At 46.4% G+C, this 23,665-nt stretch overlaps 1 protein-coding gene across 1 annotated transcript in view; it reads left to right on the plus strand.

Annotated features, from left to right (window-relative positions):
* LOC116979224 (calpain-5-like) overlaps positions 1-23,665 on the plus strand; it is a 91,629-nt gene that overhangs the window by 50,036 nt on the left and 17,928 nt on the right. The window contains exons 3-7 of the mRNA XM_033030802.1: positions 10,382-10,513; positions 16,118-16,326; positions 18,950-19,142; positions 21,096-21,271; positions 22,193-22,270. Coding sequence (XP_032886693.1) covers positions 10,382-10,513; positions 16,118-16,326; positions 18,950-19,142; positions 21,096-21,271; positions 22,193-22,270 — 788 coding nt within the window. The remainder of the gene's footprint in view (positions 1-10,381; positions 10,514-16,117; positions 16,327-18,949; positions 19,143-21,095; positions 21,272-22,192; positions 22,271-23,665) is intronic.

The raw sequence follows: 23,665 nt of genomic DNA on the forward strand, positions 1-23,665 counted from the left end.
TAAGTCATCTTTCAACTTTCAATGTTGCTGTGGAATTAATTCGAGCCTTGCAAGTTTACTTTCATTGTCATAGTTCCCCACCTTGGCTATCTTCTTGGTGAATCCAGGATGAATATTCTTTTAGACTTTAGAGATTCAACGTGAAAACAGGCCCTTCAGCCCACCAAATCCGCTCAAACCCAAGGGATCACCTCATAAACCAGCACTATCCTACACACTAGGGATAATTTTACAATTATACAGAAGCCAATTAAACTAAACCTGTATGAGTTTGGAATGTGGGAGGAAACCAGAGAACCTAGAGGAAACCCACATAGTCACAGGGAGAATGTACAAACTTGCGCTGTAAAGCAGCAACTCCATGTGCCAGTATGCTCCACTGTACTCTATGCATTTAACACTTTCTTTCATTCTGAATGCACAAGTTAAATTTGCAGTTGAGAACTGTTGTATGCTGTTCCAGTGATACCCAATCCTAAAAGAGTCTTAGAGTTATACAGCACGGAAACAGGCCCTTTGGCCCAACCTGTCCGTGCCGACCAAGATCTTCCATCTAAGCTAGTGGGTGCCCCATCTAAGCTAGTACTCTTTGACCACAGTTGACCCATATCCCACATCCATCATATCTGTCCAAGTATATTTTAAAAGTTCACAAAGTGCTGGAGAAACTCAGCGGGTCATGCGGCATCGCTAGAGAACATGCCTTGGTGACATCTCGGGTCGGGACCCTTCTTCAGATCCTAGTCTGAAGAAAGGTTGACCCAAAACATTGCTATCCATGTTCTACCTCATGTCAGATGCTACCTATCAGATGCAACCTGACCCGCCGAGTTACTCAAGCACTTTGGGTCTTTTTGTGAAAACCTGCATCCGCAGTCCCTTGTTTCTATCTATTAAAATTTGTTATAGTACCTGCCTCAGCTACCTCCTCTGGCAGTTTGTTCCACACACCCACCACCCTCTGAGTGAAGAAGTTGCCCTTTAGTTTCATGGAGCATCCTGGACAATACAGCTCACCCCCTCCGTGACACACTGGTCAACCTGAGGAGCACCTTCAGCAACAGACTGGTTCCATCAAGATGCAGCACAGAACGCCACAGGAGATCCTTCTTCCCTGTGGCTATCAAACTGTACAACTCCTCCCTCTTCTGTCGTAGGGTAGACTGAGACTGACTCACACCCCCCCCCCCCCCCCCCCCCCTCCAATCTGTGCACATCCCCAATCCTTTCCACTCGTCAATTTAATTTAATGTTACATGTATCTTGTGTTATAACTGTTGGCAGATCAATTTCCCTAAATAAAGTATCGTATCGTTATTTCCTGTGGTTCTTGATTTTCCCTACTCTGGATAAAACTCTTTGGGCATTCACCCGATCTATTCCATTCATGGTCTTGTACACCTCTGAAAGATCACCCCTCATCCTTCTGCCCTCCAAGGAATAAAATCCTAGCCTGCCCTACCTCTTGTCCCTTGAGTCCTGGCACCATCCTCGTGATTCATGATGTTTTATTTTAATGGTAATCCGAGATTCCTTGCAGAATTCCAAGTGGTGAGGTTGGTCTCAGTTTTACAATGGCAATAAACCAAATCTCCCAATTCCCCAAAGTCAGCCGTTTTGTGCCAGTCTGAAATCAGAATATATAATACGGCAAAGTTCAACACGCCAGACTTGTTCTGGATCTCTCTGAATGTCAGATTTATTCTGCCATGTATATAGCTGTTCCTCAGTGACCAGAATCAGAAGGCTCCCATTAGATCACAAGTGGTAGGAGCGGAATTAGGCCATTGAGCCCATCAAGTCTATTCCGCCATTCAATCATGGCTCATCCATCTCTCGGTCCAAACCCCATTCTCCTGGCCTTCTCCCCATAACCTCTGACACCCGTACTAATCAAGAATCTATCTATCTCTGCCTTGAATATATCCACTAACTAGGCCTCCACAACCTTCTATGGCAAAGAATTCCACAGATTCACCACCCTAGTAAATCCCACTACCTTTAGTAAACAAACCAACCTCTGTCCCGTGTACAAGACACAAACCAACCTCCCTTCCGCTGACGCCATCTACACCTCACTCACGCTGCCTCGACAAGGCCAGCAGCATAATCAAGGACCAGTTGCACCCTGGCCACTCCCTCTGCTCCCCTCTCCCATCAGGCAAAAGGTGAAAACGCACACCTCCAGATTCAGGGACAGTTTCTTCCCAGCTGTTATCAGGCAACTGAACCATCCTACCTACTACTCTCTACCTCACCGAGGACCCTCAGACTATCTTTGATCAGACTTTGCTGGCTTTACCTTGCACTAAACGTTATTCCTTTATCGTGTATCTGTACATTGTACATGGCTCGATTGTAATCATGTATTGTCTTTCCGCTGACTGGTTAGCACACAACAAAAGCTTTTCACTGTACCTCGGTACACGTGACAATAAACTAAACTCAACTAAACACCTCTAGTCCTGAGGTACCAAACACATTCTATGTTCTAACAGCCTCTTATGGTTTTGTGTCAACATTGTATCGCAAGCATTGAATGAACAATTACCAAAATCAAGTTTAATTGAAGCACAGCATAACCACATTTTCTGTTGACTTCAACAAATATTGTTTACTCGGCTTCACCGCATAAAAAATAATATTTTAGTTGAAAATGTACCAAACTCTAATAAATGAGATATGTTTGATAAGGTAGACTGGAATGCCCAAGGCCTCATTCATACATACTGTAACCTATTCCTTAACAAACTTAATGTGTAGGAAGGAACTGCAGATGCTGGTTAGGGTCTGAAGAAGGGTCTCGACCCGAAATGTCACCCATTCCTTCTCTCCAGAGATGCTGCCTGACCCGCTGAGTTACTTAAGCATTTTGTGTCTAAAAAGCTGGAGTAACTCAGCGGGTCAGGCAGCATCTCTGGAGAGAAGGAATGGGTGACATAGGAATGAGGCCTTGGGCATTTCAGTCTGTGAGCTGAGGAATAACTAGTTTTCTTTGGACACAGTGATGGAGCAGGTGGTTTGAGGACATTTATTCTGCCAGAGTCCACAGTCGCTGCATTTATATGTACTTACAGAGAATATGGCTGTAAGTAATCGAGATTTTAAAAGGCAACCAATCTGCACAGTACAACTAATTGCTTGTTCTAAAAACAACAAAGACCAATTTTGTTTATGGTACAAACACAAGTGTCACAACTGAAACAGTTATTTTTGTGCATGACTCCACGTTTCATTAACATCTCGATTCCATTTTTCTAAATACTCTTTTCAAACCACCAGCACATTCAGAGTTTCTGCCCCATTAACCATAAACATCAGAAGAATTTTGCATCAAATTTGTTTCCATGCCTGCTTCTAGATTGCTTGTGCATAGTATTTTATTGTATCTACCATTTCTAAGAATTATTTGTCTGGCTGTGAAATAACGCGGTCAGAGATTCACACAACACGGAAACAGGCCCTTCGGCTTAACTTTCCCACTCCCCCAGATAGACACAAAATGCTGGAGTAACTCAGTGGGACAGGAGCATCTCCGGAGAGAAGGAATGGGTGATGTTTCGGGTCGAGACCCTTCTTCAGACGGAGAGTCAGGGGAGAGGGATATAGAGATATAAACAATGAATCAATGTATAAGTTTATTGGCCAAATATTCACATACAAGGAATTTGCCTTGGTGCTCCGTCCGCAAGTGACAACATGACATACAGTGACAGTTAAGAATGATTACATAAAACATTAACAATAAAACAATTATTAAGACAATGATGCAAAGAGATGTAGAACAAATGAATTAAAGATATCCCGTCTCCCATCTACACTAGTCCCACTTGTCCATGTTTGGCACATATCCCTCTAAACTTTTCCCAGGCATGTACCTGTTCAGGTGACTTTTAATTGTCTCAACTACCTCCTCTGGCAGCCCATTCAATACACACAGCACCATCTGTATGAAATAAATTGCCCATCAGGTTCATAATCTTTCCCCTCTTACTTTACACCTAAATCCTCTGGTTCTTGATTCCCCACCCTGAATAAAATACCTTTAGTGTTAACCCTATCTATTCCCCTCATTATATTATACACCTAAGATCATCCCTCAGCCTCCTGCGTAAGGTTGCCAACTTTCTCACTCCCAAATAAAGGACAAAAGGTCAACATACGGGACAAATTCCCGACGGCAATTCATTGACCGACACGGCCATAGCTGGGTGAATGATGAGTTGGCCCGGGTGCTGGACTGCACACAAAGCCCAGCCGGCGGGCCAGCTGAGGAGTTTTGGCCCGGGCCGCGCGACGTCGCACGCAAAGTCCGGCACCCCATCCAACTCATGAACCGATGATCGGCCATGAGAAGGAGGGGTGCTGATGTCGGCGGTAAGCGAAAGTCCGAAGGTCGGACAGCTGGCCGGGCTGCCGACCAACGGGGCTACGAGCGAGGCGCTGCTGCTGCACTACGTTGGGACGGGTGAGGTGGGGCCGGACGCGGTGCTCCGACTTGACTGTCCCCTCGACCCGAGTGGCAGCAGTCAAATACGGGAAGAGTGGTCACGTATGGGACAAACCAATTTAGCCCAAAATACGGGATGTCCCTGCTAATACGGATGTTGCCAGGACTCGAAGGCCTGAGCTATAGGGAGAGGTTGGGCAGGCTAGGACTTTATTCCTTGGAGCGCAGGATGTTGCCAACTGAGTCCTGGCAACATCCTCGTAAATCTTCTCTGCACCCTTTCCAGCTTACCGACATTCTTCCCGTAGCAATATGACCAAACTGAAGACAATAATAAATGTTTAGTTTAGAGAAACAGGGCATTCGGCCCATCGAGTCTGTGCCGACCAGCGATCACGCATACACTCGTTCTATCCTACACATTATATCCTGTGTGTATCCTACACACAGAAGTCAATTAACCTACAAAAACTTGTATGTCTTTGGACTGTGGGAGGAAACTGGAGCACCTGGAGAAAACCCATGCGGTCATATGGATCTTAGGTTTACAAGAATTATTGTTTAAATCTTTTTATTTGAATTTTGAATTTAACAGCAATTTGCATACATACAATGATAACAGACAGTGATAATCAGGACATAATTGTACAACAGTATGTAAACGACCCTCAAAACCCTTACCCTTACCCTTACCCACCCTCGCTACCCGGGAACAAACAACACTCACATACGTACACATCCACACAAATACGATTTAAAAAAAAAAAAAAAAAAAAAAAAAAAGGAGGATGGCAAAAATAAAAAAAAAAATAAATAAATTGGGGGGGGGGGGGGGGGGGGGGGGGGGGGGGGGTTGAGGGGATAGCAGCTGCAATAAGACAGAACTGTGATAGAGGACACTCAGTCCTCTTCCGAGTCCGGAAACAAGTTAAGAGAGTTAACAAGTTCCAGGAAAGGGTTCCATGTATCTAGGAATGTCTTGGTAGAGCCTTTGAGAGAGAACCTAAGTTTTTCAAGCTTTAAGTTGTAGAGCACCTCCTTGATCCAGCGGGCGTGTGTCGGGGGACAGGTAAGTCTCCAGTTAAGCAAAATCAGTCTCCGGGCTAACAGGGTTGTAAAAGCCAGGACCCGCTTCAACGCAACAGAGAGGTTGGTGTTGGGGGGAATACCAAAAATAGCTGACAGTGGGTTTGGAGGAATAGTCTGGCCATAGGCTCTGCTTAGCACGTCGAAAGCACTCCTCCAAAAGGTTGCTAGCTTAGGGCAAGACCAAAACATATGACTATGGTTGGCAGGGGATTGATTGCATCTGTTGCAGGTGTCTTTAACAGCGGGGTATATTCTAGATAATCTTGCGTTTGTATAGTGGACTTTGTGAAGGACTTTGCATTGGATTAGGCCATGACGGGCACATATGGAGGAAGAATGGATCAAATCCAAGGCAGAGTCCCATTGCTGGTCTGTTAGTTTCATATTCAGCTCGCCCTCCCACGCAGCTTTTAATGAGGTATGAGGTTTCAATATAACCGACCCTAACAAGTTGTACAAAAAAGAGATGCATTTCTTCCGGTTGGGATCTAGAGCTAGGATGGAATCGGTCAGGGTTTCAGGGGGACGATTTGGGAAATGGGGGAATATCTTCTTCACAAAATTCCTAATCTGGAAAAAACGAAAAAGGTGGGAGTTTGGGAGGCTATAGTTGTACGAAAGCTCTGCAAAAGACGAAAAAATACCATCCTTGTATAGGTTTTTGATACTACTGATGCCATTACTATGCCAGGTTTTGAATGCGGAGTCTGTACTTGAAGGATTAAAGATGTGATTTTTAAGCAGTGGGGTCAAGATGGAAGGGCCTTGTAAACCAAAGTTTTTCCTAAATTGACTCCATATCTTGAGCGAGAGGGACGCAATTGGGCCTGCACCCGCAGATGTTATAGAAAGGGGGAGTTGAGAGCATAGGACAGACCGCAACGGGAGATGTGAACTCGCCTTTTCCATGTGTACCCAGGTCGGTAGGTGGTCGCAATCATCATTCATCCAGTACAGGATTTTTTGCAAGTTAGCAGCCCAGTAGTATCGCCTAAAGTCAGGAAGTGCCAAACCGCCGTCACTCTTAGGAGACTGTAGTAGCGTCTTTCGAATTCTGGCCGGTTTGCTACCCCATAAAAATTTAGATATTCTCCTTTCTAATTTATCAAAAAAAGATTTAGTGATAAATATAGGAACATGCTGGAAAAGGTACAGGAATTTGGGTAGGACGACCATCTTGACCAGATTTATCCGGGCCGCGAGGGATAATGGTAAGACTGACCAGCGGTCAAAGTCTCTTTCAGCTTTCTCAACCAGAGGCAGGAAGTTTGTGCGGAACATATCAAATATAGGTATTGTGATAAAAACGCCGAGGTAGCGAAATCCTTCCTCCGCCCATTTGAATGAGGTTAAAGAGCGAGGGAGCTGCTTAGCCAATGAGTTAATCGGTAATAATTCACTTTTTTGGTAGTTAAGTTTATAACCAGAGTACACCCCAAACCGTTCTAAAATATTCATAATCACAGGGAGAGAGCTGACTGGATTCGAGATGTACAGGAGCAGGTCATCCGCATACAATGAGACTTTATGAATTGTGTCAAACCGTGTAATACCTTTAAAGCCCTTCTCTGAGCGTAACCAGACCGCCAAGGGTTCTATCGCGACAGCAAACAGAAGTGGTGATAACGGGCAACCCTGCCTGGTACCTCTCCGAAGGGGGAAGTGGGGCGACAGTGTGTCGTTTGTTTGTACTGAGGCCACCGGGGACGAGTATAATAGACTGACCCAATGAATGAAACTATTGCCGAGGCCAAACCTGTCCATCACCTCGTATAGGTACTTCCACTCGACCCTGTCGAAAGCTTTTTCGGCGTCGAGGGAGACCACTATCTCCGGGGTCTCACTACTTGGTGAATGGATGATGTTAAGGAGACGCCTAGTATTGTGGGAGGACTGTCGGCCTGGCATAAACCCTGTTTGATCTAATGAGATAATAAAGGGCATCACTTGTTGAAGACGGAGCGCAAGAACTTTAGAGAGGATTTTGAGGTCCACATTCAAGAGTGAAATTGGTCTATAGCTACTACAAAGCAGAGGATCTTTCTCCTTTTTAAGAATTAGGGAGATAGTAGCCAACGACAAGGTGGGCGGTAGGCGGCGATGTAAAAACGCCTCATTGTACATATCTCTCAGGACTGGTGCGAGGAGAACAGAGAAAGCTTTGTAATATTCTACAGTGAAGCCGTCAGGGCCGGGCGACTTTCCGCTTTGCAGCGATGTGATGGCTGCTTGGACCTCAGTGACAGTTATGGGACCACCCAAGACTTTCGTGGCTTCATCGTCAATTCGGGGAAACGTCATACTACGGAACATGTCATCTGCAGTGGGAGGACAATCGGAAGTGTATAGCTCAGCGTAAAATTTAGCAAATGCTTCATTAATTCTAAGAGGATCGGTATGAATCTCCCCTAAGCTGGATCTAATGGCTGGAATTAGCCGTGAAGTCGCCTCGGTTCTGGCCTGATGGGCCAAAAGCTTCCCAGCTTTATCCCCAGATTCAAAAAAGTGTTGCCTAGATTTAAGCAGTCGTAACTTGGCTTTATTGGTAGACATGAGGTCAAAGTCTATTTGTAACCTAAAGCGTTCTTTATAAAAATTAGGGTCTGGGTCAGATGCGTATTTATCATCAATGTCCTTTATTTTTCGTAACAGGTCTGCCATTTGGGACGTCTCGGCTCTTTTCAGGTTGGAGAGATAAGTTAAAAGAGATAAGTTGGCCCCTAATATAAGCTATTGAAGCTTCCCAGAGTATACCTCTTGCTATGTCCGGCGAGTCATTCAGCTCAAAATATAAGGTGATTTGGGAGTGCAGGAATTGCTTGTAGTGAGCCTCTGCTAGTAATGAGGAGTTGAACCTCCACTGTTTAAAGGGGTTAGTTCGTTTACGAAAGTAAAGATCGAGGGATGTCGCAGCATGATCTGATATCACGATACTATGATACTCGCTGGATTTGATTTTGGAGAGCAGTCTGTTATCTAAGAGGAAGAAGTCTATACGAGTATAGGTACGGTGCACGTGGGAAAAAAATGAAAATAATTTAGTCGTGGGAAATGTATGTCTCCATGGGTCAGTGAGCCCAAGTTGTTTGGTAAAAGCATGCAAAGTCCTACCTGATTTAGTTAAAGTGGAGGCTTTGTTCGAAGATCTGTCCAGTATAGGGGCTTGGACCAGATTAAAATCTCCACCCACAATGATGTGGTAATTTTCAATGTTTGGGAGAGATGTAAAAAATTTGGTTACAAATGAGCTGTCATCCCAGTTGGGACCGTAAATACTGGCCAATATGACAGGTGTGTCTTGCAGTTTGCCAGAGACCATGACAAAGCGGCCAGCAGGGTCTTCCACCGTTTTCTGTGGTTCGAACATAACGTTTTTACGAATCAGGATAGCAGTACCCCTAGCCCTATAATTAAATTTTGAGTGAAATAAGTGGCTAATCCAGCCTCTCTTAAGCCGTGTTACCTCTCTGTTGCGAAGGTGTGTCTCTTGAATAAAAAATATATCGCCCTTAAGGTATTGCAAGTGGGCCAAGATCTTATCAGTCTTAGTAGGACCCCCCACTCCCCTCACGTTCCACGAGACAAATCTAAGAGTGCCGTTTGTGTTGGCCATATTTAGCTATATCCAAACGAGTGGGCAGAGCGCTGTAATACTGCAGATTGAAATGGAAGAGCGCATCGAAGCCAGCTGCTGAGAGTGGGGGTGTGGGTGGTAAAAGGGGAAAACAAAAAAAACAAAACAAAAAAAAATACATACATACGTATACACACAACAAACGGTCGTGACACATATCACTTAACCATCTTTCAAACCTGAGTCCCCGGACCTGAGGTCCCCAATGTCCCAACCGAACCTTGAGTGCCCATTGCACCAAGGTACGTTGTCCTCGCATCCGCATGGAGTAGTCCGATCTTAACTCTCAATATTTCCACATCCCAAAGCAGCAAAGTCGCTCAATATCAGTAAAGTAACATAAAATGAATATAGGTTTACAAGAATGATCCAAGGATTAAGGAGGTGGTGGCGCTGTCAGCGATGGCCTTTGTCTATTTGTTAATTTTAGTGTGTTTTAAAAGTTTGTGTTAATGTTCTCTGGTTTGTTTTATGTGGGGGTCGGGGATCGGTGGAAACTTTTTTCAATCTCTTACCTTGCCGGAGACGCGATTGTTTTCCGGATCGTATTTCCAGTCGCTCTGCGGCCTAACATCGTGGAGCTGGAGACCTTGCTCGGGGCCGTGGACGTGCCATCAGAGCCTGCGATACCTTGCTTGGGATCGATGGGGGGGGGGGGGGGGGGGGAAATCTCAGCTCCCCCGCGCCAGGCGATATACCCCGGGTCGGGGCTAGTCAAACGTTGTGCGGCTTTGGAGCTTCCCAATGTCGGTCTCTTACCAGAGACTGCGAGCTCCTTGATGTTAAAGTCCGCAGATCGCGGTTGGAGTGTCGATCCCAGGCAAGGGATCGGCTCCGATGGTAAGTCCACGCCCCGCGGTGGGGCTCAAAGTCAGTCCCGAGCAAGGCCTCCAGCTCCACAATGTTAGACCGCAGAGCGACCGGAGATACGATCGGGAAAACAATCGCGTCTCCGGCAAGATAAGAGACTGAAAGTTTCCCCCGACCCCCTCCACCACATAAAACAAATCAGAGAACATTAACATTAACTTTTAAAACACACTTAAAATAACTAAAAAAAGACGAAAAGGACAGGGAGATTGTAGGCGAGGCTGCCATCGCTGACGGCGCCACCCGGTGGAATTTATAAATAATTTGGAAATAATGAAAAAACCTGAACGTTGTGAACATTAGTGTTTCAATTCTTGTCCTTTTGGCGTTTCCAACAGGAGCTTTGTGAGTCTCCGCATCTCTTTGTGGATGGGATCAGTTCACACGATCTGCATCAGGGCGCTTTGGGGAACTGCTGGTTCGTTGCTGCCTGCTCCTGCTTAGCTGTTCATGATGACCAGTGGCAGAAGGTGAGGAGTTTGTTTAAATCATCGCAATGTCTTGAGAGGCATTTGACTCAGACGCAGATAGCTTGGTCTGCTTGTTGAAGGAGCAGAGAAACCGCTAATAAACACAAAATGCTGGAGTAACTCAGTGGGCCAGGCAGCATCTCTGGGGAGAAGGAATAGGTGACGTTTCGTGTCCAGACCCTTCAGTCTGAAGAAGGGTCTCGACCCGAAACGTCGCCCATTTCGTCTCTCCAGAGATGCTGCCTGTCCTGCTGAGTTACTCCAGCATTTTGTGTCTATCTTTGGTTTAAACCAGCATCTGCAGTTCTTTCCTAAACATAGAAAACTGATGCAGGAGTAGGTCATTCGGCCCTTCGAGCCAATATGATCATGGCTGATCATCCAGAATCAGTACCCCGTTCCTGCTTTCTCCTAATATGCCTTGATTCTGTTAGCCCTAAGAGCTATATCTAACTCTCTCTTGAATACATTAATGATTAACGGCGGTTCAGCTCACACGATGGGTGACATTGTTATTGTACGGTGTTGGAGCTTCAGTTCGGGAGACTTTCATAACACATCCAGCGATGGGAGGAACAGCAGATTATGCGATGGCTGTGGCTGCTTTGACGAAGCGTTAAGTGGTGCAGACAAATGCTACATTAAAACGATAGACACAAAATGCTGTAGTGTGAAAACAGGGCAACAGAAATGCTTTTCTATGTATATTATTTGGTTAAATAGAAACATAGAAAATAGGTGCAGGAGTAGGCCATTCGGCCCTTCGAGCCTGCACCGCCATTCAATATGATCATGGCTGATCATCCAACTCAGTATCCTGTACCTGCCTTCTCTCCATACCCACTGATCCCTTTAGCCACAAGGGCCACATCTAACTCCCTCTTAAATATAGCCAATGAACTGGCCTCAACTACCTTCCGTGGCAGAGTTCCACAGATTCACCACACTCTGTGTGAAAAATGTTTTTCTCATCTTGGTCCTAAAGGATTTCCCCTCTATCCTTAAACTGTGACCCCTTGTCCTGGACTTCCCCAACATCGGGAACAATCTTGCTGCATCTAGCCTGTCCAACCCCTTAAGAATTTTGTACGTTTCTATAAGATCCCCCCTCAATCTCCTAAATTCTAGCGAGTGCCCGTGTTTTTTTTGGGGGGGGGTTTGGTTTATCATCACGAAACGTACCGAAGCAGCGTGAAAAGCTATGTTTTTCATTCCATCCAAACAGACCAGATATACTATACATTGATGCAATCAAGCATCTCAAGTACAATAGGCAGAGCAAAGTTATAGATACCGAGTGCAGAATATAGTTCCCAGCATTGTAGCGCACCAGTCCCAGAGACAAACTCCAAGTCAGCAACTAAATCTTAGTGTGTAAGAAGGAACTGCAGATACTGGAATGATGATAAAGCACACACACCAAAATCCTATACTTCCTGCGGCGGAAGTCCGCAGGAACTGGAGGACAGAGATGTGTGATGCGCCCGTCACCGTTCGCTAATGGTTTCAACTATGAATGATGATGCAGTTCCTTGTTTCTAAACTAGGTTTACATATATCTGTTGTGTTGCTGCAAGCAAGAATTTCAATGTTCCGTTTAGGGACATAAGACAAATGTCAAAAAACACTCTTGACTCTTCACCCACTTGACTCTCATGTGATTTTAAAACAAAATATGACCAAAATAATATAAAATTATCCTCATCAAAATTCCACTCCGAGAAGCACATATCTGATAAAGTTAAAACATTGAATTTAATCTTATTTAGAAAAAATTAAAACATACTCAAAGTTCTAATGTTATCAAATTCAAGTAGAATTTGGTTTTGAAGATTAGTATGGGTGTCAGGGGTTACTGGGTGAAGGCAAGAGAATGGGGTGAGGAGGGAGAGAGAGATCAGACATGATTGAATAGCAGAGTAGACTTTGTTTAGTTTAGTTTAAAGGTACAAAGTGGAAACAGGTCCTTCGGCCCAACGAGTCCGTGGTGACCGGCGATCCCCGCACAAGAAACAATATCTTACATACACTCGGGACAATTTACATTTATACAAAGCTATTTAACCTACAAACATAGAATAGCCTTTTATTGTCATCCAGACCGAAGTCTGAACGAAATTTAAGCAGTCTTACATATAATACAATACAATAAAAAACAACAATAAACACATATTAACATCCACCACAGTGAGTCCACCCAACATCTCCTCACTGTGATGGAGGCAAAAGTCTTAGGGCTGCAGTCTCTTCCCTCCTCTTCTCCTTCTGCGCTGAGGCGATACCCCCCGGGCGATGTTACAACTTTCCCGCGGCTCAAACACCGCGGCCCGGGGTAGTCGAAGCTGCCGCTCACCAGACCTGCTGACGCAGCCGCTGGCCCGCGGCCGAACCCCCGGTCTCAGGCCACCACCGCCAGAACTGCCGTCCCAGCCCCCGGAGCATCGTTCCAGCCCCGAGCCGGATCGCCCTCACGTGAGTACTGCCACCGTCTCAGCCTCGCGCCATGCCGCCGCTCCTCCCTCGCGCCAGGCCGCCCCGACCGGGCACCGCTCCTCCCTCAGGCTGGGCCGCCCCGACCGGGCACCGCTCCTCCCTCAGGCTGGGCCGCCCCGACCGGGCACCGCTCCTCCCTCAGGCTGGGCCGCCCCGACCGGGCACCGCTCCTCCCTCAGGCTGGGCCGCCCCGACCGGGCACCGCTCCTCCCTCAGGCTGGGCCGCCCCGACCGGGCACCGCTCCTCCCTCAGGCTGGGCCGCCCCGACTGGGCACCGCTCCTCCCTCAGGCTGGGAACGCCGTACCTCTCCGAGCTCGGCTACTCCGACGGGAGCACCGTTCCTTCCTCGGGCCGGCCGTCACAGCCCCTCACGAAAGCCCTGTTCCAGCCCCGAGCCGGGCCGTCCTCACGGGAGCGAGCTCAGTGCGAGTCCTGGCGGGCTCTGCCTCCTGAGCCTCGAGGTCGCCAGCTCCGCCATTAGGCCTCAGCGCAGACGGAGGCAGAGAAGGGGAATACGACAAAAAAGTCGCATTCCCCCGCAGGGAGAGACAGCAAGCCCCGTTTCAACCCCCCCCCCCCCAAAACACAACTAAAAACCAAAACTAGACTAACCAAAACGAAAATAAACAACCCAAAAAACACAAAACAAACAGGACTGCCGGAGAGCCGCTGCAGCCAGAGCCGCGCCGCCACCTGTATGACTTTGGAGTGTGGGAGGAAACAGAAGATCTCGGAGAAAACCCACGCAGGTGAGGGGGAGGACGTACAAACTCCGTACAGACAAGCACCCATAGTCAGGATCGAACCCGTGTCTCTGGCGCTCTGTAAGGCAGTAGTTCTACTGCTGCGCCACCATGCCGCCTTGTTAAAGTATTTATTTCTCATAGCTGTCAACTGTTTTCAATTTACTCAACTCTCCCTCCTCTGATTGCTTGGCCTGATTCATTGTTAAATGAGTCACCCCTGCAGTGAGTGTGGAAATACAGACAGGCCATGCATTATTAATAGGACATAAAATATGTCAGATAGACTGCATGTGACAGTAATTGGTGACAGCATAATGTACTGCTGGAGAATTGCGTTCAAATGCTGTTTTGTACGGGGTTAGGGGGAAGTAAATTAACGCACTATCTCAGGATCCCAGATGGTGCCCAACCTAGGCAACTCTATGTGTGCTCGTCACAGAGGTGGATCCGCAATCACGCATTGAGGGGCGGTGTGTTGGCGCGGCGGTAAAGTTGCTGCCTCCCAGTGCCAAAGTCCTGGGTTCGATCCCGACCACGGGTGCTGTCTGTACGGACTTTGTACGTTCACCCCATGACCGCGTGGGTTTTCTCCAAGAACTTCGGTTTCCTCCCACACTCCAAAGAGGTTTGGAGGTAAAATAATGGTTTGGAGGTAAGGAGGTAAAATAATGGCTTGGTAAAATAATGTAAACATTGTCCCAGGTGTAGGATAGGGTGTTAATATGCGGGGATCGCTGTCCAATATTCACTCGGTGATCCATGCTGTATCTCTAAACTAAACTGAAACTTACAATCGCTCCACTCTTTTAAATCTCTAGTCCTACAGCAACATTTCTTAATTTACACTGTGGACGGCTCGATTGTAATCATATGTAGTCTTTCCGCTGACTGGTTAGCACGCAACAAAAACTTTTCACTAGACCTCAGTACACGTAACAATAAACTAAACCCATCATTCCATAAGAATTTCAACATATTTGTCTAATATGATTGTTTCCACTAGTGGGAGAGTCTTGGAGCAGAGGGCACAGCCTCAGAATAAAGGACGTACCTTCAGAATGGAGATGAGGAGGTACGTCCTTTATTCTGAGCCAGAGTGTGGTGAATCTGTGGAATTATTTTATACATTAGATACTATAGAGATACAATGCGGAAACAGGCCCTTCGGCCCACCGAGGCCACGCTGACCAGCGATCATCCCGTACACTAGCATTGTCCTACATTCTAAGGACGTTACAATTCTACCAAACCAATTAACGTACAAACCTGTACGTCTTTGGAGTGTGGGAGAGAACCAGAGAAAACCTACATTCTCCCTATAACTCCCTAGGGCGAGGTGGAGGGGGACGGGGAAACTTTTTTTTTCATTTTTGTTCCTTGCTGGAAATGTGATTAATGTTCGGATTGCATTCTCCGGTCGTTCTGCGGCCTACCATCGATGGAGATGGAGGCCTTCTCGGACTGACCTTGGGCCCCACCGCGTGGCGTGGACTTAACATCTGAGTCGATTCCTTGCCTTGGAATGCTGCAACTGCGGTCTGTGGACTTTATTTCGTGAGCTAGTTGTCTTGGGAGAGGGTGTGGATGTCAGGAGCTCCAACGTCGCAGAAGGTTCTACCAGCCCCAGCGTCCGGCGCGGGGGATCTGACAACCCCTACGGGAGCCAAGAACGGCCTGGCAATGGAGGGTTCGAGGCCCCCGACCGCGGGAAAGCAAAGGGAACTTTTTTTCACCGTCCATCACAGTGAGGAATAAGTTACTGTGATGGATGTTTATGTTAAAATGTGTTTTGTTGCTTTTTATTTGTATGACTAACTTGGCAAATGAAATTCCTCGTATGTTGCAAAACATACTTGGCTAATAAGTATTATTGTGATTGTGATTGTTAATTGGCTTTCAGTAAAATTGTAAATTAACTCTGAGTAGCATGCGTAAGTGAGATCACGTGGAACTAGAATGAACGGGGTGATTGCTGGTCGGTGCGGACTCAGTGGGCCAAAGGGCCTGATTCCGCGCTGTATCTCGAAACTAAACTAAACTCATGATATATTTAAGAAAGAGGTGGATATAGCTCTTAGGGCTAACGGACTAAAGGGATATGGGGAGAAAGCAGGAGAAAGCAGGAGCGGGATACGATTTTGGATGATCAGCCATCATCATATTGAATGGCGGTGCTGGCTTGAAGGGCTGAAAGGCCTTCTCCTGCACCTATTCTCTATGTTTCTATGTAAACTAAACTAAACTAAATCTGAAGTTTAAAGTCTAAAGTAAAGATCAGAACCTAAAATTACACCAGTACTTCATAACTCAAACTGGCTGCAATGCTCAATCTGTAGTAAAGAATATCTTCTTGCTGGTTTCAGGTTATACCAGACTGGAAAAAGCAGGACTGGGATTCAAAACATCCGAATAATCACGCGGGCATATTTCACTTCCGGTTCTGGCGTTTCGGAGAATGGACCAACGTCGTGATCGATGATCGGCTCCCAACAATGAATGGCAGGCTCCTGTTTTGTCATTCAGACTCCAAGGAAGAGTTCTGGAGCGCACTGTTGGAGAAGGCGTACGCAAAGTAAGCGAATGTAAGATTCATAATCTAGTTGAGAATGAACCTTGTGGTCTGAGGGTCAGAGCTTCAGACAGCACGGAAACACACCCTATGGACCAGCTCATCCATACCGACCAAGACCCCATCTACGCTAGTCCCATTTGACTGCATTTGGCCCACATCCCTCTCTCGACTGAATAGTGAGAGGCTTGGATAGAGTGGATGTGGAGAGGATGTTTCCACTAGTGGGGGAGTCTAGGACCAGAGGTCATCGCCTCAGATTTAAAGGATGTACCATTAGGAAGAAGAGGAGGAATTTCTATAGTCAGAGGGTGGTGAATCTGTGGAATTCATTGCCACAGAAGACTATGAAGGCCAAGCCAATGGATATGTTTATGGCAGAGATAGATAGATTCTTGATTAGTACGGGTGTAAGGGGTTACGGGGAGAAGGCAGGAGAATGGGTTGAGAGGGAAAGATAGATCGGCCATGATTGAATGGCGGAGTAGACTTGATAGGCGGAATGGCCCGATTCTGCTTCTATCACGTATGACCTTATGAACCTTTCCTATCCATTAACCCATGTCTTGGGGCAGCACAGTGGCGCAGCAGTAGAGTTGCTGCCTCACAGTCCCGTAGACCCGGGTTTGATCCTGACAACGGGCGCTGTCCGCACGTTCTCCCTGTGACCATGTTGGTTTTCTCTGGGTGCTCCGTTTTCCTCCCACAGTAGAAGACGTGTGCGTTTGTAGATTAATTGGCTTCTGTAAATTGCCCCTAGTGAGAAGGATAGAACTAGTGTATGGGTGATTGTTGGTCAGTGCGGACTCGGTGGGCCAAAAGGCTGTATCGCTAAATTAAACTAAACTTTAATTGAGAACTGGAGGACATAGTTTTAGGATGAGGGTGGGAGAGATGTAATAGGAATGAGAGGAGTTATTCGTCAGGCTTTGTCCCAACCCCATCTCTCTATCCCAGCTTTCTCCCCTCGTGACTACAATCACCCTGAAGAAGGATCCTGCTCAAGAGACATCGCCCATCCGTTCTCTCCACAGATTCTGCCTGACCCGCTGGGCTCCTCCAATACTTTGTGCTTTGCTCAAGATTCCAGCATCTGCAGTTCCTAGTGTCTAGGATGAGAGCTATCATGCATCATTGCCACTTTCAAACTTGGGAATGTAATTGTTCAGACCTGAAGGCAAACACCACACAAATATTAGTTTAGTTTAGTTTAGAGATACATCATGGAAACAGGCCCTATGGCCCATCGTGTCCGTGCCGACCAGCGATCCCTGCACACTAACACTACCCTACATACACCAGGGACAATTTTACATTTACATCAAGCCAAGTAACGTACAAACCTGCACGTCTTTGGAGTGTGGGAGGAAACCAGAGTGCCAGAGAACCCACTCAGGCCACAGGGAAAACGTACAAGCTCCGTACAGACAGCACCAGTAGTCAGGGTCGAACCCGGGTCTCTGGCGCTGTGAGGCAGCAACTCCACCACTGTGCCACCGTGCCGCCAGTACAGTACATTCTGGGCACTAGCACAATCAAGCAATTAATTTTGTGTGCGGTGAGTTAAGAAACAGTATGAGGTGAATAAAATATCAGGGGTAGTATTTCTGGTCATACAGCAAAAAAAAAAGATAAATGTGAGATGATATAAATCAAGAATCCAAAGTCATACAATATTCACAGGAGACTGAAATCAGAGTTTAGATTACTCAGAATAAATTTGTAGCAACATTGTAGAGGATGAAGTGACATAGGAAGCATTAAATCAGGATGCATCACAGCATGGTTTAGGGAACAGCTCCATCCAAGACCTCAAGAAATCGGATAGAATTGTGGACGCAGCCCAGACCATTGCACAACCTCCCTTCCATTGGCTCCATTTAAACCTCACGCTGCCTCGGCAAGGCCAGCAGCATAATCAAGGACCAGTCTCACCTCGGTCATTCCCTCTTCTCCCCTCTCCCATCGGGCAAGAGGTATAGAAGTGTGAAAACGCACACCTCCACATTCAGAGACAGTTTCTTCCCAGCTGTTATCAGGCAACTGAACCATCCTCTCACCTGCTGCACTGTGGTCCTGACCTCCCAACTACCTCATTGGACACCATTGAACTATCTTGAATCGGACTTTATCTTGCACTAAATATTGTACACAATATCCTTTATCTGTACACTGTGGTCAGCTAGATTGTAATCTTGTGGACTATTTTTGACAGATTAGCACACGAATGAAAACTTTTCAATAGACAATAGACAATAGGTGCAGGAGTAGGCCATTCGGCCCTTTGAGCCAGCTCCGCCATTCACTGTGATCATGGCTGATCATCCACAATCAGTACCCCGTTCTTGCCTTCTCCCCATATCTCTTGAAGAGCTCTATCTATCTCTCTTGAAAGCATCCAGAGAATTGGCCTCTACTGCCTTCTGAGGCAGAGAATTCTACAGATTCACACCCGTCGGTACATGTGACAATAAAAAACTAAACTATACTAAAAAGTAGAACTGAGAAACCGGAGTTAAGTTCAGACCTCTGACTGTTGTCATTCTCAACCGGAATAATCACAGAATGCTGGAATAACTCAGTCATCCTGAGGGTATTGTGCGAAGGTGTGACCGTTGTGTTACAGGTTGGCGGGATGCTATGAGGCACTGGATGGAGGGAACGCGGGCGATGCCATTGTGGATTTCAGCGGCGCGGTTGCAGAGACCATTGACGTGCATAAGGCCAAATGTGCGAAGAAAAAAGCCAGCAATGTGCAGCTGTTTGAGAAGCTGCTGAAGGTGCACAGACGAGGAGGCATGATCAGCTGCTCCATCCACGTACGTCTCTCTCTCCTCTCCCTCTTGCGACGTAAGCTCGAGCCACTTCCACCAACACTTTCTTCAGGTCTGGTGACTTTAGACAGTAGACAATAGGTGCAGGAGTAGGCCATTCGGCCCTTCGAGCCAGCACCGCCATTCAATTTTATCATGGCTGATCATCCACAATCAGTATCCCGTTCCTGCCTTCATCCCATATTCCCTGACTCCACTAACTTTAAGAGCCCTATCTAGCTCTCTCTTTAAAGTATCTAGAGAACCAGCCTCCACCGCCCTCTGAGGCAGAGAATTCCACAGACTCATAACTCTCTGTGTGAAAAAGTGTTTCCTCATTTCTAAATGCCTTATCCTTTATTCTTAAACTGTGGCCCCTGGTTCTGGACTCCCCAAAAATCGGGAACACGTTTCCTGCCTCTAGCATGTCCAAACCCTTAATAATCTTATATGTTTCAACGATAAACAATGAATTGAATTGAATTCAATACATTTTATTAGCCAAGTATGTATACATTCAAGGAATTTGCCTTGGTGCTTTGCTCGCAAGTAACAACGCGATATACAGTAGACAATTAAAAACAAAACATTATAATTTAAACATGTCAAGAATGAAATAAAATACCAGAGCAAAAGGAGGCTACAGACTTTGTGTAGGAAGGAACTGCAGATGCTGGTTTAAACCAAAGATAGACACAAAAATGCTGGAGTAACTCGGCGGGACAGCACCCGGAGAAAACCCACGCAGGTCACAGGGAAAACGTACAAGCTCCGTACAGACAGCACCAGTAGTCAGGGTCGAACCCGGGTCTCTGGCGCTGTGAGGCAGCAACTCTACCGCTGCGCCACCGTGCCGCCAGTACAGTACATTCTGGACACTAGCACAATCAAGCAAATAAGTTTGTGTGCGGTGAGTTAAGAAACAGTATGAGGTGAATAAAATATATGAGGTAGTATTTCTGGTCATACAGCAAAAAAAAAAGATAAATGATAGGTGATATAAATCAAGAATCCAAAGTCATACAATATTCACAGGAGACTGAAATCAGAATTTAGATTACTCAGAATAAATTTGTAGCAACATTGTAGAGGATGAAGTGACATAGGAAGCATTAAATCAGGATGCATCACGGCATGGTTTTGGGAACAGCTCCATCCAAGACCTCAAGAAATCGGATAGAATTGTGGACGCAGCCCAGACCATTGCACAACCTCCCTTCCATTGGCTCCATTTACACCTCACGCTGCCTCGGCAAGGCCAGCAGCATCATCAAGGACCAGTCGCACCTCGGTCACTCCCTCTTCCCCCCTCTCCCATCGGGCAAGAGGTACAGAAGTGTGAAAAAGCAAACTTCCACATTCAGAGACAGTTTCTTCCCAGCTGTTATCTGGCAACTGAGCCATCCTCTCACCTGCTGCACTGTAGTCCTGACCTCCCAACTACCTCATTGGACACCATTGAACTATCTTGAATCGGACTTTATCTTGCACTAAATATTGTACCCAATATCCTTTATCTGTACACTGTGGTCAGCTAGATTGTAATCATGTGGACTATTTTTGACAGGTTAGCACACGAACAAACGCTTTTTAATAGACAATAGACAATAGGTGCAGGAGTAGGCCAATCGGCCCTTGAGCCAGCACCACCATTCACTGTGATCATGGCTGATCATCCACAATCAGTACCCCGTTCCTGCCTTCTCCCCATATACCTTGAGTCCACTGATTCACAACTCAGAACGTGGACCCTCGTGTGTGTAGAATAGCGTTAGTGTATGGGGATTGCTGGTCGGCGCGGACACGGTGGGCCAAAGGGCCTGTTTGCGCTCTGTATCGCTCTGAGAAAAAAAACAAATTTTGCATCAATTTAAAAATCACTATTTACTCAAGCGAGATTTTTTCAGCAGATGACACAATGATGTGTGAATTGAACGAAGGCATGTTGTTTATTTGCAGGAGAGAGAGGGCAAGGAAGTGACAGTGAACAAGTTACATGGACTGAAGGTTGATCACTCATATTCAGTAACCAACATGCAGAAGGTTCGTCTGGGCAACACAGCGGAAAAACTGTTCATGATCAAAATGAGGAATCCGTGGGGAAAGGTCGAATGGACAGACTCGTGGAGTGATAGGTGAGTACTACGTACTGACAATAGACAATAGGTGCAGGAGTAGGCCACTCGGCCTTTCGAGACAGCACTGCCATTCACTGTGATCAAGGCTGATCACTCACAATCAGTACCACGTTCCTGCCTTCTTGCCATATCCCTTGACTCCGCTATCTTTAAGAGCTCCATCTAACTCTCTCTTGAAAACATCCAGAGAAATGTCCTCCACTGCCTTCTGCGGCAGAGAATTCCACAGATTCACAACTCTTTGGGTGAAAAAGTTTTTCCTTATCCGGCAAAGGATCATACAGCAGAGGGTCATCATGTGTCACTGTGGCGCAGCGGTAGAGCTGCTGCCTCACTGAGCCAGAGACCCGGGTTCGATCACGACTATGGGTGCTGTCCGTACGGAGTTTGTACGTTCTCCCCATGACCCGCATGGGTTTTCTCCGAGATCTCCGGTTTCCTCCCACACTCCAAAGCCGTACAGGTTGGTCGGTTAATGGTCTTCGGTAAAATTGTAAATTGTCCCTAGTGTGTATAGGATAGCGTTAATGTTCGGGGATCGCTGGCCGGTGCGGACTCGGTGGTCCAAAGTGCCAGTTTCCACGCTGTATCTTTAAACTAAACTAAAGCATGGAGATAGACACAAAAAGCTGGAGTAACTCAGCGGGACAGGCAGCATCTCTGAAAAGAAGGAATGGGTGACGTTTCGGGTCGAGACCCTTCTTCAAACTAGTTAACAAAAAGCCTCTCTCCTCTCTCTAAACCAAGCGTGAAACATGCCCTTCGGCCCAACATCCATGTCAGCCATCATGCCCCATCTAAGGCAGCAGCCCACGTTGGGCCCATATCCCTCAAACTTTCCTATCCATGTACAAGCCGCCTCAATACGGCACAATCATGGATGGATAGCAAATCCACTTATTTATCTAATTTTTCTAGTTCACAGGACTGGAAGAAAGTAAACAGAAAGGAACGTGAAAGAATTGGTGTTGATGTTAAGAATGACGGTGAGTTCTGGTAAGTCAGTTTGTTGTTTGGACGTTGCATTTGGAAACACGTTTACTTTAGTTTAGGAGATACAGCATTGAGACAGGCCCTTCGTTCCATCAAGTCCACACCGACCATCGATCACTCGCTCACACTAGTGCTATGTTATCCCACTTTCTCATCCACTCCCTACACACCAGGGGCAATTTACAGAGGGTGGTGGGTGTATGGAACAAGCAACCAGATGACGTAGTTGAGGCAGGGACTATCCTAATGTTTAAGAAACAGTTAGACAGGTACATGATAGGGCAGGTTTGGAGGGATATGGACCAAGCACAAGCAGGTGGGACTAGTGTAGCTGGGACATGTTGGCCGGTATGGGCAAGTTGGGCCGAAGGGCCTGTTTTCACACTGTATCACTCTAAGACTCTAATTACCCAACAAAACCCGCATGTTTTTGGGTGAGATACTTGTACAGTGAAAAACCTTTTTTGCATACCGCTCAGCAAGACTACCCCATCTATAAGCACAATCCCACGGTTGGTACAGAGTACACAGAACACCCCACTGAGTCCTTATGCAAGAGGTGCCATTTTACATTCCCAGCTGATGTCAATTAAAAGTGTCTGAAGAAGGGTCCCGACCCAAATAGTCATTTGTCTGGTCTTCCAGAGATGCTGCCTGGCCCGTTGAGTTACTCCTGATCTTAGAGTCTTTGTTCTGTAAACTAGCATCTGCAGTTGTCTACCAAAGAATGAAAACGGGGTAAATGTACTCAGTGTGTTGGTTATTATGTCGATAAATCTATTATAGGCCAATCTCTCAATAGCAGGCACTATCAATACATTGAAGGGACATTCGGACAAGTACACGGATAGGACAGGTTTAGAGGGATATGGGCCAAGCACGGGCTGGTGGGACTGGTGTAGATGGGGCATGTTGGTCAGTGTGGACAAGTTGGGCCGAGGGGTCTGTTTCCACGATGTACGATGCACAAAACAATTGAATGTGAGATTTTCTTGGGGATATTCCATCCTTCAGTCTGAGGTGTGACTACATCGGGAGGTGGTGATGTTGGTTCCCTCGAATAGTGAGAATCTTTACACAATAGAGTAATGCAGAATGAATTTTAACAGTTGTTCGGTATGTAAGATGTATTCAAGAGAGATTTAGATATAGGGCTAACAGAAGCAAGGGATATGGGGAGAAAGCATGAACTGGGTACTGATTTTACTTCTGAGTCACGTGAGTGACTACGTGAAGAACCCGTCCAGCACGCATGCGCGACATGAGCTTTCACGCAGATGCAACAGTGACGAACGGGAGTACGGGCGCTCCCGCTACAAGCTTGAAAGAACGGACCGTTAGGTAAGTACTTACCGACAGGTTCGAATTTACAACTTTGCTCCTCTTTGTTGCTCCAGG

This window comes from Amblyraja radiata, chromosome 12, assembly GCF_010909765.2.
Source record: "Amblyraja radiata isolate CabotCenter1 chromosome 12, sAmbRad1.1.pri, whole genome shotgun sequence".
Taxonomy (NCBI): Eukaryota; Metazoa; Chordata; class Chondrichthyes; order Rajiformes; family Rajidae; genus Amblyraja; species Amblyraja radiata.